Genomic DNA, 15282 nt, shown 5'->3' with positions numbered 1-15282 from the left:
AAGTGACATTTCTGTCTGAAAGTGTTGTACTAATATACTAATTGTGTAATTATTGTACCTACTGTTATTACAAGTATCACTTAAGATTCCTCATCTCACTAAGAGATCAGAGAAAGTACTATTTGTACAAATGCAACTGACCAACAGAAGAGTGAAAGTGACTAGTTATAATGTGAATTATTTTCACTGTTCTGTTGGTCAATTGCATTTGTTTTAGAACTAGCATGAGATCACTAATGAACTTTGCTGGGGGAGCTCAGTCAGAACATGCATGCTACTTCCCAGTTCCTGCACATAAGAAAAAATGGCAACTTGGAGTGCCTTGGATGTTACTGCTATTGAAGTCCCTTTTAGATTAGCAATAAGCCTCACAAATTACCTGCAAAATAAAGTTTTAGGAATGGACGGAGGATGGATTAGACCTTTATTAGATAACATATTCTTCAGAGGTCTCCTGACATTCCATGGAAAGGATACATATGAACTCCAAGTTCTCCCCCACCTTCTGCAACTGTTTCAATTATTTTCTTCATCACTTCTGCATGCCTGAAAGTAGATTGGGACTCTTAGAGATATCATGCCAAGACAACTCAATCTTCCATAACTCAATAAAATTAGATTATTTGTGCAGATTAATAGCCTTAAGAAGTATGACTGGATGGCTACGGAAAGTGGCATTTGGATAGGAAATTTTTTAACCTTTAGCTTACTGGCGTCAAACCAACTCCAAACCATGATGAAGTTATTACCAACTAACTGTTGTTTGGTTAGGCTTCTGAAAGAATAGGGCATACTTAGTCCACATCAGAAAACACCCTGAAGAACGTTATCCTTATTGGTAAGTTTCATACTTCACCCTGGACATTGTTGCACTGTGTCAGAGAGGAAGTACATTGTTGAGACAGCCTGGAATAAATTGGAATTAACTCACCTGCGGGTAGGTTGCTTCCATCACTAAAACATTGTTTTTAAAAGTTTTGGTGCTGGGCAAGCAGAACAATGCATGAGAGTTTTCACAGACCAGTTTTAAACCACAAGATGCCCTTCATACTGTTAAGTCTCATACTTTATGGTTTAGTATGGCAATCTTCAAGCTAGTTATGGCTGAGATTCTTATTCCAGACAATGCACAACAAGACTTTAAAATCAAATCATACTAAGAGAATACACTTCAAAGTTACAAGCGATTTTCATTTTCAAAACAAGTTTAAAACTCAGATCTTGCTTTTACTTACCTGCCATATCAGAGTTAGAAAGTTCCAGTTTTTTGCAATAGTTGTGTCAACACCTTAAACTGCAGTAAGATGATCTTATTTTATTTTAGGGGGGGTTAAGTTACATTTAACCCTTCCACAAATGCCAGTTTAAATTCACCGTCCGATTAATCAAGTCATTTTACTAGCTGTTAGCATAAATCTGACCATGGAACACTGTGGCCAGAGTGAGATTAAGATCAGGTTCACTAATTATTTATATGTGTATTTTCATCTAGCATCTTTCATACATGGTGCTTTTCAAACTATGAAGAAAGCACTTCATCCACTACTGAAACGGGCTGCAGAGAGACAAGAGCAATTACAATATGTTTAGGGCCCTTCGTTTTCAGTTTTTATTTTATTTAATTTTTCCCAGGAATTTATCAGCATTTATTACTACAACAAAAAACAGGTGAAAAAAAAAATCTATGGAAAAACAATTTTTCTGGGTAAATATTGGGTTTATTTTGGTGGACGGAAGGAAAGGGGAAAAATATTCAGTAGATTAATGCTTTGATGAATGGAATTCAAATGTGGTTTGCTGCAGAACTTAAAACACAATGCCACCTCTGAGTTTAAGGAAACGATATCTCTAATCCCAATAAAACTTTTCATTTGAATAAACAGTTTACTGTTGTAGACTTAGAACTATTAGCCTATAAATATTTACATTTAATAATTGGGCCACGCTGTTTGCAGTGCATATACTCAACTTCATCTTTTCTCCTGTTTTTTGGTTGTTTTTTTTTGTAAATACTTTCAAATACTTCCTTGTGTTCTGAAACGTATTCCGATACGTTTTTATTTTCTTTGCATTTTAGCGTCTCAGATCTTGAAAACGTTATCTGCTAACAGCTTGAAATGTGTACATGGTGGGCGGGAGAGCCATCAGGATGTTCAGATGTGTACACACTTCAGAGCTTGTGGGCATGCTTGTTTATTGTGTGCATCTTCTAGACTAATACATAGCCTTACTTCAACAGACAGCTTTGCATATACACAAACTAATGTATTATCGTAATACATATATCTCTTGCAATGTATTGTATTTTCCTAATAAAACAAGTTATTTTTTATACATTTGAATGACAAAAGTAGGGTGAAAAATCAGAAAAAAACAAATAATGCTTTTTGTAAAAGTTGGGATATTTTCAATCGGTTTCAATTAAAAATGAAGGGGCTTAAATATGTTTCACAATTGTAAGGGAGGAGAAAGTGAACATTTCCACCTAATGACACTGGAGCAAAAAACTACTTTTTAAGAATAGCTATGGGACCTTCAATATGTCCATGCAGACCACAACCCCAATTAAAGATTTTGTCAAAGCTCTATGTAGTTCACTTTGAGTTTATTTGCCCCAGAGAAAGGAAGGGCTTGATCATCCCTTCCTGAATCCAAACTTGTGCTTCCAGATCTGATGCTCAAAATACTAAAATATTTTGGCCACTGGCAATTCTACATTTCACATACACCGTCTGCCATGCAAGCCAAGTTATGTAATTTGATGGTCAGTAACTGTTCTTTGCTTTTGTAAGCTATCACCACTGTTTTTCGTTTATCTCAAATATGAGCCCACATGTACTCACTTATTGGCATTCTAAACACTGGAAATGTTTCTCTTTTAAAGTGTTTGGCACTTTAAGCCACCATGTTTTGACACAATGATCCATTACACATATCTGGAGAAACTACATCAGTAGCTGCACATAGAGATGCTCCTGCCAATGCATCAGAACTTTTCACAACCAGTTACAGTCTCAAAGTAAAGATGGCTGTCTGATATGTTTCCAATATAACATTTGTAGATATGGTAGGGCAGGGAGCAGCAGCGAGAAGGGGTACAGAGTGGGAAGGAGAGAGGACTGAGCAGACAATATTTCTCACACAGGATTGCAGGGGAGAGAAGGAGGCATCAAGAACGACAAAGGAGGTGCTTTACATGAAGATTGCTTTAGCTATGCTTTTATTTTAGGTTTTTGTAGTCAAACCTTAATTTGTGAAAAATCCTCAGGTTATGAAGACAAACCAAGGGAAGACCACAAAGAAATTAACAGATTTTTTTTAAAAATGGTCATCTCAAACTGATTGCTATTTAGGGGAAGCTTACAGAATTTAATGAAAGGGCTCAGATAGCATTATATAAATGCTTAAGTAGATGGCTATTAATTTGCATTCAATCACAACTCTGTTAGCTCAAAGTCTAGCCATCTTGCTCATGTGATTCTGAGAATACAAATAAGTGGTTACCACATTATTAAAACGGATATTGTGAAGTGGAATGAGTCAAAAAGAAGAAGTGGTGTTGGGCAATATCAGAGGACCATATTTCTCACAAGATATACTACTTGTCCTTACATGCACTTGCTGGGAAATCATAGCCCATTAATATTTTATTAGTCCCACTGCAATACTACTGTAGAGTGCATTGACAAAAATTTACACAACAGGTGCTTTTTATATATATTTCAGGAGCAGTCAAGCTGTTAGCCTCTGAATTCTCCCATGTCAGTTCAGCCACGCTAAGGCTGTTTCATTCTAGTTCAGAAAGTAAAGAAGATCATTCCATGGCCATTGAATACTTCATGTCAAGACATCAGAACAATGCTGCAGCTTGGTGGAAGAGTTATTACAATAGCACTGCAATTTTTCATTATACAATCTAGCCATAAAATGCTGCCATTGTGTTCCTTAGAATGCAAGACCTGACAGATTTCAATAATTAGCAGTCCCATAGGAGCCAACATATTAGTGTCACTCTTTCATCCCTACAGTTTTATAAAAATATGCACAAACACTTGTGAAAGCAGAACTAAGACTGGAAAGGTCTGAAGTGTTTTATTTGAGCACTTCATTTTTAGAGGGAAGCAAAGATCTTATAACTTCAATATCAGCCACAAACCTCCTCCCTTCAAAGTAGAGAAGGAAGAGATAGTAGTCCTGCAGTCTGTAATAGACTAAGCCAGACATTCTAGGCTCAACAGTCCCTCACAATTTTAAAGTGAAACATGTACAAAAAGTAATCCTGGGAAATGCTTTTGGATGTGTGATAAAGAATGGTTACCTGGACTCGCAGGAGAGTTTTGAAGAACAGATGGGAAATTGTATCTTTACTAGACATTATCCTGTATCAAACCACACTGTATGGACTTTAAAGAGAATGAAAAGGAACGCGAGGCAGCCATGTGAAAACAGCAATCTGAAGAACTGCAACCTAAAAGGGACTTGAAGGCCTTGTTTAATCTAGAGTTTAGTCCTTTTGTAATTAGAGTTAAATGTTTGCCAGTTAACTTGAGCTAGCTAGATACTCCTCCAATGCTTATTTCACTACAAACATTTGATCCATCCTGTAGCCTAGATTGGACCAAAAACATTTGTGTCCTAGAACAAATGTTAGCAAATGATGATCTACACATGTCACAATCATAGTAGTTGGCTTAAATTAACTAGCAATCAATTAACTAGTTACAATAGGACTAAGAACTTTCATCCAGATAATGTCAAACATTGCTACTCCTGCCAAAGAAGATCTGGTGACAGCCATGCATTGGGCTTCAACAAATGGAACAGCCATCAAAATAAGCTTCCTAACACAAAGGCCTCAGTAAGAAGCTCTCTCACTGAGAATTTGTTCTCCCAATTCCAAGGACCCTCTTCCTACCGGTGTAGGAGACCAAATGAACTCCCAGGAAAATCTTTCAGACTTCCGTGCACCTTGAACATATTGTATTAAGTGACTAACTTAAGCACTCAAGTTTGAAAAAGCTGGCCTGGTGGTTTAGTTACACCTTGTGAATTGTGTAATTCATGTTCATTAAAAAAGGTTAGGTCAAAAGAAAAAAGTTTTCCAGAATGGAATGAAACGGGACAGTCTGGTCCAACAAAAGTGATTTGTCTCTTGGGCTTTCACCATGACAAACTTCAACAGGAAAGGAAGTTTTAATAATGAAGTAGGGAAAATTCAAAGATCCCCCATAATAAAGTGTGTCAGTGTGGAACCTGTTTATGAAAGTGACTTCTGTAGCTGCTCAAACACAGTGAAGTGAATGAGAACTAGTAGCAAAACCAGCATTACCTTTAACTGCAGCTTCCTGGACCTCCAAACTGACCGACACCAAGCCATCTTGGAAAGCACTAAAGTTGGATCACTAGGTGGTCTCCCTCCTCTACTCCCACAACACTCCTTATAATGTAAACTATAGAGTGGAACTCCTAAGCTTTAAGAAGTGCACCATGGACACTGAAGGGCATAGGAGTGAATCCTCCAGTTGACAGTATAATATCAGTATTTTTTTGGTTAATTCTTTAAATCACCAAAAAATGAAGTTTCAGGTCAACAAACTATTTGTGAAATCATCTCAAGTTCACATAATAGTTTTGAGCAAACAAATATCAAAATGTTTCGGAAAAGTCAAAGTCACATTTCATTTTGACCTGACTCAAGGATTTTTTATTTTGATTTTGGGCACTGAAAGTAGGTCTAGATCTACAAAATGGGGTGGATGGATAAGAGGAGAGGCAGGGATGGTGATGCCCCCACTCCTTAAAACTCACTGGGATGTGGGATAACCAGGTTCAATTTCCCACCTCTGCCTGATGCAGAGAAGGAATTTGAACTTGGGTCTCCCACATAGTAGGAGAGAGTGTCTTAGCCCCTGGGGCAAGGGATATTCTGGGTAAGGGGCTCTCTCAATTTCTCATCTTGAAGCTGTTCCACTTTTTGCAAGTAAATAAATAATTATTGGAGCAGAGCCTTGAACTTAGGTCTCCCACATCCTAGATGCATGCCCTAACAAACCCATAGGCTACAGAGTCTCTTTCCCTGACTCAGTCACTGTTCATTGCCCAATTCCTACTTCTACAAACTTGTGGATCAGCATTTATTATTGACAAATTGATTAAACGGCTGCCAATTGATTACTTCTAACAGGAAGTTAGTAAAGACTGCTTTTACTCATCAAGCAATTGCCAAAACACAACTTATGTGACTATGTTGATTGAACAGAACGTTTTAAGTAATGATTTAGCAAGTGGTTAGCGTGCAGCTTGCCATGGTATCTATCCCTTTTTCAGTTCCTCCTTTGAAACAGAATACCATGGCAATACATGCTACAAAAGAAAAACTGCTGAGTGAGCAGGCTGCCATAATGTTGTGAGCCAACAGGTACTTTCCCAGTTGTCAAGCATAGCCCTACGTACACCACATTGCACAATTTATGGGGTGGGCAAGGAAGTGACAGGGATAAGAGAGGAAAGACTGGAACTTCTTTGTGAAGCAAAGATTAAAGCAGCACTTCTAGCTACTGTTTCTACCTGAAATATCTAGAAGCAGCTTGGAATCCAACAGGCCCTTTTAACTTCAAAAGTTAAGTGACTGAGTGGGCAATTCCCACTCAATAGACACCTTTCACCCCCTCCAGCACCCCTCTGCCCCAAACCAAGCAGTTCCACACCATCTAATTCATAGACCTTATGGTCAAAATTGCACCATCATGATCATCTATTCTGACCATGTCCACATTGCAGGCCACAGAACCTCATCCACCCCTAACCTCTGGCTGAGGTTACTGAAATCCTCAAATCACGGTTTATAGACTTCAAGTTACAGAGAATTCACCATTTACAATTCAGCTTGATTTTCTGATGGTTCTGAAGCCCAATCCAGCTGCCTGTCTCCCCTAGGGGTGTCTGACACACAGGCACATGCCAGATGAGATGGCAGAAAACTGCATACTAAACAAGCAACAAGTGCCCAGATCCCACTCTCTGGCTCTTTGAGAGAACAGCTATTTAATTAAAACCTGTATATGCCTCCCAGAGTCTGTAGTTGCATTAGCACTATCAAAGGCAGCTGGTCAATTTACTAGAATCAGCAACAGTTAAATGCCCCATGTCCACAGCCAGAACATATACTAACAAGACCTGTGCTATCTGTACCACACTCTGGCCTGAAGCCAGACTGACAGGACTCAAGGAAGATCAAAATGCCGGTTAATATTGGAGCGGTCTCAGTACAGTCTCAGCTTTCCCTCTCCAACCCACCATCCCCCAAAACAGGAAGAGTAGCAATTGGAGAGACTATCAGCATGAAAAAACTGCTTCTTGAGCACAGGCCTAAGTTCCTTGACAAGAGTGCTGACACTTTGCTCTGCTGGGGAAGGGTGTGGAGGGTGAAAGGTGTGTGACAGTATCTACTGATAAAAAGCAACAGAGGGTCCTGTGGCACCTTTAAGACTAACAGAAGTATTGGGAGCATAAGCTTTCGTGGGTAAGAACCTCACTTCTTCAGATGCAAGTAATGGAAATTTCCAGAGGCAGGTATAAATCAGTATGGAGATAACGAGGTTAGTTCAATCAGGGAGGGTGAGGTGCTCTGCTAGCAGTTGAGGTGTGAACACCAAGGGAGGAGAACACCTCACCCTCCCTGATTGAACTAACCTTGTTATCTCCATACTGATTTCTCCATACTGATTTATACCTGCCTCTGGAAATTTCCATTACTTGCATCTGAAGAAGTGAGGTTCTTACCCACGAAAGCTTATGCTCCCAATACTTCTGTTAGTCTTAAAGGTGCCACAGGACCCTCTGTTGCTTTTTACAGATTCAGACTAACACGGCTACCCCTCTGATACTATCTACTGATAGTATTCCCCCTGAGAGATTATCCCAACCTCCCCCATCCACCATCTCTAGAACCTTGCTGAGTGAGAGAAATTCAGCTGGAGAAGAAGTTATGTTGTTTGCCAGCAGACTCATGCTGGTAGGTGCAGGATGCCCAAACACCTCTCAGCAAGAAATTCAACTGAGCAGACATGCTAGATTCAATACACCAGGGGTGGCCAGCCTGTGGCTCTGGAGCCACATGCGGCTATTCAGAAGTTAATATGCGGCTCCTTGTATTACCGACTTTGGGGCTGGAGCTACAGGCACCAACTTTCCAATGTGCCAGGGGGTGCTCACTGCTCAACCCCTGGCTCTGCCACAGGCCCTGCCCCCACTCCACCCCTTCCCACCCCCTACCCTGAGCCTGTAGTGCTCTCGCTTCCCTCCCCCGAGTCCCCCCGAGCCTCCTGCACGCCACAAAACAGCTGATCGGGAGGTGTGGGGGGGGGAGGTGCTGATCGACGGGGCTGCCAGTGGGTGGGAGGTGCTGGGAACGGGGTGGGAGAACTGATAGGGGGCTGCTGACGTATTACTGTGGCTCTTTGGCAATGTACATTGATAAATTCTGGCTCCTTCTCAGGTTCAGGTTGGCCACCCCTGTAATACACTATCCATGCGCCAGATGGAACTGCTGGTTGGGACTTCAAGTGATACAAGAGGACAACTTTTCATTGCTATCATAGGCACAGCATAAGACTTGACTTTTTTTAATGCAATCACCCCCATGATTTCTCCCCAATACTCTGATTGCCTCCTTTCACATTTAAGGCATGTCTACACTTAATGCTACAGCTGTGCCACTGCAGTTATGCCGCTGTAGCGCTTCAGTGTAGACACTACCTACGCTGACGGGAGGGAGTCGAGAGGTGGTAGCTAGGTCAATGGAAGAATTTTTCCTTCAACCTAGAGCATGTCTACACTACAGCCTTAAGTTGATCTAAGTTAGGTCGATTTACAGCCACAGCAGTAACTACCCTCCTTCCGTCAGTGGTGCGCATCCCCACCAGGAGCGCTTCCACCAACTGACAGGGACAGTGTGGGGGGCAGCCACCCAGATTTCTCGGGCTTCTTACCTCCCTGAGCAGGGAGCCTCCAGGCAGCTGCCCAGCTGGGAGTGGGGATCTGGGGGCAGCCAGGCTGTCTTGTCAATTTCACGGCTCCAGCATGGAAATTGACAAGAAAACCAACAGCTGAAGTAAGTAACACTGTGTTGCCCTAACTACAAAGACATAAATGCCATGCCTCTGGCGGGGGTGGAGTTATCGTATCCATGTAGTACAGCACTTGGGGCAGTCTACACTATAGGGTTAAGTCGACCTAAGTTACGCAACTCCAGCTACGTGAATAACATAGCTGAGTCGACGTAGCTTAGGTGGACTTATTGCAATGTCTACACTGCACTGGGTCGACGGGACTTACTCCACCGGAATCAGAAACATAAGGTATCTAGTCAACAGGAGTGCGATCTGTGGTCGATTTAGTGGGTCTTCACTAGACCCGCTAAATTGCCCCCCAGTGGATCAATCGCCACAGCATTGATCCCTGGTAAGTGTAGACATACCCTTACATCGGCAGGACAAAACTGTAGCATGTACAGACAAAATTAGGTCAATGTAAGGCAACTTACAGCGACCTCACTGTGTCGTGTAGACCAGTTCCTACTGCTATCTACACGGGGACTTAGTTAAACCAACCTAATTTTTTATTGTAGACCAGGCCTTATTCTACTGCAGTCACCTGAGTACCAAGATGACCTGTAAAAGTTGCATACAAGGAGAGGTCAATTTAGCAGCCACTTGACAGTCAATGGTTAGAGCATCCTACTACAATATCAATAAATAGTGGACCGCTGCTTGAATAATACCTTCCCTATAGAGGTCAAACCAAATGGGTCAGTTAATGTCAGAGGGCAGCCCAACAACACAGGGCCTGTGGACCCAATAGCAGTAAAGGTAATGTTACTCCTTGAGGTGTGTAATCCTCACCCTAATCACTACCATAGTGTGGGACCACATGTGTGAGAAGACAGATGGGATGGGCTCCCTTTGTTAACGTAAGTGTCCACATGGATGACTTTTTTTCAGTTTGACTTCAGCGCTCATGACCCTCTCAGCAACTCCAACACCAGGCTGGACAAAAACTCAAACTGTACATCTAAGAACAGTAGCCGTGTCTATTTTAAACCGATTCTGGGTCTTGCATATACGGTTGCTGCACTCCAATTTAATCTTGGAATGAGACCCCCTATATTTAGGGTCAGATGCAACCAAGACACACGCAGGTTGGTAAGCATCAATAATTTCTCATCTACAACAGGGTGAAGAAGCAACACTGACTTCATGGCTATGCCAGTTTTTACAGTTTCATGATGGCTCCAGCAAGGTGAAAGTGTTTATTTTCTATAGAGAAGTTATTCAAATTTCAGACAAGCGGGACTATTTATTAATCAATGTAATGAGCAGAGCAGTATGAACTTCCCTGTGCTACTTCATCAATAGACTATCTTGAATTACATCACTTCTGCTGTTATACTTCTGAGCTTCTCTTGAGGCTGATAGATATGAATACTCAAGACATTCATTAGTGGCTAAGCTGAAAAACCACAGAAAGTGACCTAGTGTAAGATTTGAACTTGAGACTCCAGAAGCAAAAAGGCCAGCAAGCTATCCCACTGCGAAATCAAAACACTCCTAGTTTCTCTGATGTTTGCGGTGCTGTCTAGTGGCAATAGCATTAACAGCACTGTCTGAAAGGAGCAACAGGCTGCAGATCCTATGCCTGCACAGAGGCAGAGATAGTGCTCCTCAACCACACACACACACACACCACATAAGCAGTGAGTGACCAAAAGCTGAGCCATGCTCAGTCTCAGACTAAAGCTTGTTTGCTACCAGGTCACATCAAGAATTTTGATCTGTTCAGTGCAACGAAAGCCACCTCTAATCAGAGAGACATGAGGCAAGAACCACAGGAAGTGGTAGTGATGAGCCAGCATAACAGCTACAGAAGCAATTTAAGCAGGTACTGCTATACTCAGTGGCAAAGGGGTAAAAAGTCAGTCTTGTCAGTGCCAACCCTCCCCTCCCTATATCCCCTAGTTACAAAACTGCAGAGGAGACACCCCCACCCCCAGGGGCGGGGTGGGGGACTAGGGCTCCTGCAGTGTCCCTCCTCACCTCACCCATGTGGGTCTGGGGACACACTGCAAGGAGGAGCCAGCCAGAGACTGAAGCTGGCAGAGCAGCTGCAGAAGCATTGGCTGTTTGCTCCAACTTCTTCCCTCCCCCCCCCAGGCCTGGTCTACACCAGTAGTTTTCAAACTGTGGGTCGGACCCAATTCTGGGTCACGGAATGGAAGGCACCAGGTTGCGGCAGCTCTGGTCAGCACCACCGACCACGCCATTAAAAGTCCTGTCAGTGGTGCTTCCCAGATAAGGTAGGCTAGTCCCTACCTGTTCTGACACCTCGCTGCGCCTCAGAAGTGGCCAGAAGCAGGTCCGGCTCCTAAGTGGGGAGGCCACTGGGCTCTGCATGCTGCTCTGCCCCGAGCACCGGCTCTGCACTCCCAGCTAATGGGAACTGGGGGGGAGGTGCCTGCAGGCAAGAGCCACGCAGAGCCACTTGTGTGCCTCCACCTAGGAGCCGGACCTGCTGTTGGCTGCTTTCAGGGCAGTGTGGTCCGCAGTGCCAGGACAGGCAGGAAGCCTGCCTTAGCACCTCTGCTGCGCTGCTGACTGGGAGCCGCCCGAGGTAAGCCCGCGCCCCAGTCCTCTGCCCCAGCCCTGAGCCCCCTCCCACACCCTGAACCCCTCATTCCTTGCCCCACCCCACAGCCCTCACCCCCAAACCCCAACCCTCTGCCCCAGCCCTGAACCCCTCCCACACCCGAAACCCCTCATCCCCAGCTCCGTTGGGTTGTGGGCATCAATAATTTTCTTCAAGTGGGTCGCCAGAAAAAAGTTTGAAAACCACTGGTCCACAAACTTAGGCCAACGGACGGCACCTTATGTCAACCTAATAATGTATGCGTCTACCCTGCCAGGTCCCTTCCATTGACCTAACTGCCTCTTACGTCGACTTAATTACTCCACCTGTGCGAGACGTGTAGCGCTTAATTCGATGCTGATGGGTCAACAGAGGCAGAGTAGATGCAGCGTTGTATAAGTCAACTCAATTGGCTTTCAGGAGATGTCCCACAATGCTCCGCTGTGACCGCTCTGGTGATAATTTTCAACTCCGCTGCACAGCGGCCAAGTACACAGGAAACATTTCCTGTTTGATCAACATGGAGAGCTCGCCATCCCAGCAGATCGTGGTGACTCAAGGCCCAAAATGGGCTACAGCATGGAGTACACAGGAGGTGGTGGATCTTAATGATCTGTGGGAAGATGAGTCTGTGCAGGCACAGCTCTAATCCAGCCATAGAAATGTAGACATCTATGAAAAGATTGTGCGAGAAATGGGGGAGAAGGACTACACCAGGAACACGCAGCAGAACTTCGGCAGGTGTACCAGAAGACAAGGGAGACGAATAGTCATTCTGGTTCTGCACCTTGGACATGCCGCTTCTACAATGAGCTATGTGCAACTCTCTGCGGCAACCCCACCACTACCCCCAAACACAGTGTGGGTACCTCTCAGGAGTCTGAGTCCAGTGCAGAAGTTGATTAAATGGCCCTGGACACTTGGATCACAACAGCTCCCACGGTGGATTTATAAACTCCAAATTGATTCCCCACTGACCGGTAGCCATTTGGCATTGTAAGCTTCCACAGAGCAATTGCCACTCTTCTCCACTGTCAGAGCAGGTCTCATTTTAGTGTTGCTGTGTTTCAGGGCTGGGTAAAGATCTGCACAAAGTTCCTGGAAAGTGGCCTTCCGCATTTGAAAATTCTGCAGCCACTGCTTCTTATCCCATAACTTAATAATGATACGATCCCACCAGTCAGTGCTTGTTTTCCAAGACCAGAAATGATGCTCCATCTTGTTCAGCTGCTGCGTGACTGCCTTCCTCTCCCAGATGCTTATGCTGTCCCCAAAACAGTGCCACTTCCCCAAAGACCTCTCATCCCTACTACTGCTACACAGAGGCTTTCTCGGGCCACTTCCATTTTGTGGGCTTCCTCCAAGGCACTCTTACTGCTGCCACAAATGGCGAATTCCCAGCTGCTTCTTTCTTGCCAAAGCAGGCTTCTGCAGAAACCTCTAGTTAGTTTCACACCTCTTCTTCCCTTTTGCAGTTTCATGCCTCTTTTTCCCTTCTCTTTACACTTCCTAGTCAGCCCTACCTGTTCTGCCTCCCAGCCACCGGCCATGTACCTCTGCTTCCCCTACTCCACATCCATGTGCCCTAATTTGAGAGTTATATGTATCTTTAGTTGCAATAATGGGGGGCTCAACCAAGTAGGTCCCCGGGGGTAAGGGGGGGGGGTAGAAGAGAGAAGGGGGGTGGCACGTGCAGGATGTGCTTGCACCAAATCTACACAAAGTCGATTCAGAGATGAGTGATTAAATTGGACACTTTCAGGAAGTCACTTGAACTTGTACCTTAACTGACAACCATACAATTCAATAAAAGGCAAGACCTTAATTGAAAGCATGATCCTGCTGGGTAGATGGCTGACAACCTGTCCAAGTAGTTCAACAGCTGGTAGTTAGAAAATTGGGAGACTTAACAGCAGATCATTGTAACCCAAGAGAACCAACAGCACTGGGTTCTGAGGCAGCACCACAGCATGAATACAGGCAAAAATTTAGTTTCTTTACATGTAACAGTCTAAGCCAGAGGTGGGCAAACTACAGCCCGTGGGCCACATCTGGCCTGCGGGACCCTCCTACCCAGCCCCTGAGCTTCTGGTCCGTGAGGCTAGCCCCCGGCCCCTCCCCTGCTGTTCCCCCTCCCCCACAGCCTCAGCTCACTGCGCCACTGGCACAATGCTCTGGCCGGCGGGGCTGCAAGCTCCTGGGGTAGCACAGCTGCAGAGCCTGGCCTGACCCGGTGCTCTGAGCTGCGTGGTGGCGACAGCGTGGCTGGCTCCAGCAGGGCGGCGCGGCTGTAGCGCCGCCAGCCACCAGTGCTCCAGGCAGCGTGGTAAGGGGGCAGGGAGTGGGGGGGTTGGATAGAGGGCAGGAGAGTTTGGGGGTGGTGGTCAGGGTGGTCAGAGGGTGGGGAACAGGGAGGTTGAATGGGGGCAGGAGTCTCGGGGGGCAGTCAGGAAGGAGAGGGGGTTGGATGGGGAGGCGGGGGCAGTCAGGGGACAGGGAGAAGGGATGGTTGGATGGGGCAGGGGTCCTGGTGGGGCAGTCAGGAAGGAGAGGGGGGTTGGATGGGGCGGTGGGGGGCAGTCAGGGGCAGGAGTTTTGGGGGCAGTCAGGGGACAGGGATTGTGGGGGAGGGGGTGGATGGAGGCCATCAAGGAACAGGGGGATTGGATGGGGCAGGGGTCCCAAGATGGGGGCCGATAGGGGGTGGGGGCCAGGCCACACACCCCTCCCCTAACTGGCCCTCCATACAATTTCCGAAAACCAATGCAGCCCTCAGGCCAAAAAGTTTGCCCACCCCTGGTCTAAGCATAGCTGTCTGCCACCTTCTGGAGTTGATGTGAAAGTGCAATTGTGTGACTTTTTTTTTTTTTTTTTTTTTTAATTGGATACACAAAAACAACCTGTAGTAGCTTTCAAAATACAATAGGTTTTTGGTAAACAATTTACCTTCCCAAAAGATCATGCTAGAGTAGAATAAAAACAATTTTTTTGCAGCAAAAGATCAAAACTAGAATAGCCTGATTCTAGACTTTCTAGAAGAGGAGACTCATGGAGAATACAGTTTTGAGACGCTATTACAAAACAGAAGCACAAAGGAAAAACCAAACCAATTCTCTTAATGCACATTTAGCACTGGGATGGCTGCTCCAACAATTGCTGACTTTTCTTCCCTCCGCAAAAGGGAACAGCTCATGCAGACAGACAGCTGTGGACAAGTGTCCAGGAAATGGGAATTTATGATTGTTTGATAGATCACAAAAGGATGGACAAAAGGCAACTTTAATTAGACAGAATGACCTTTTCACAAACATATCCATAAGCTGGGCTCAGTAAAGAAATACTGAAAGACTGAAGATACCTGCATGGATGAACTGAACACATAGGTGGTGGAGGAAGATGGGGATGATTTTCAATTGTTACTGTTTTTTTGACATGATCTTGACTAATATCTTCATACATGTAGTCTACCGTTAAAGGCTGCCGTTGCTGAAAAGAAAAGAAATGTGTAGCAGGAACAGTGTCGCACAAACAATCTTTTCCTCCTACTCAGAAAGTAGGATAGCACTAAAGTAGCATTTTGCAGGTATATATGTTATCGCT

The 15282-nt window shown here is 44.6% G+C and overlaps 1 protein-coding gene across 1 annotated transcript in view; it reads right to left on the bottom strand.

Annotated features, from left to right (window-relative positions):
* Positions 1-15282, bottom strand: part of ATG3 (autophagy related 3) — a 38872-nt gene that overhangs the window by 918 nt on the left and 22672 nt on the right. Inside the window, exons 10-11 of the mRNA XM_065400628.1 lie at positions 15041-15168; positions 478-546 (exon numbers count right to left, since the gene is read on the bottom strand). Coding sequence (XP_065256700.1) covers positions 478-546; positions 15041-15168 — 197 coding nt within the window. The remainder of the gene's footprint in view (positions 1-477; positions 547-15040; positions 15169-15282) is intronic.

Source organism: Emys orbicularis, chromosome 1 (genome assembly GCF_028017835.1).
Source record: "Emys orbicularis isolate rEmyOrb1 chromosome 1, rEmyOrb1.hap1, whole genome shotgun sequence".
Classification (NCBI taxonomy): domain Eukaryota; kingdom Metazoa; phylum Chordata; order Testudines; family Emydidae; genus Emys; species Emys orbicularis.
The sequence above is the reverse complement of the archived record's forward strand: the minus strand, read 5'-3'. Positions and strand labels throughout refer to the sequence as shown.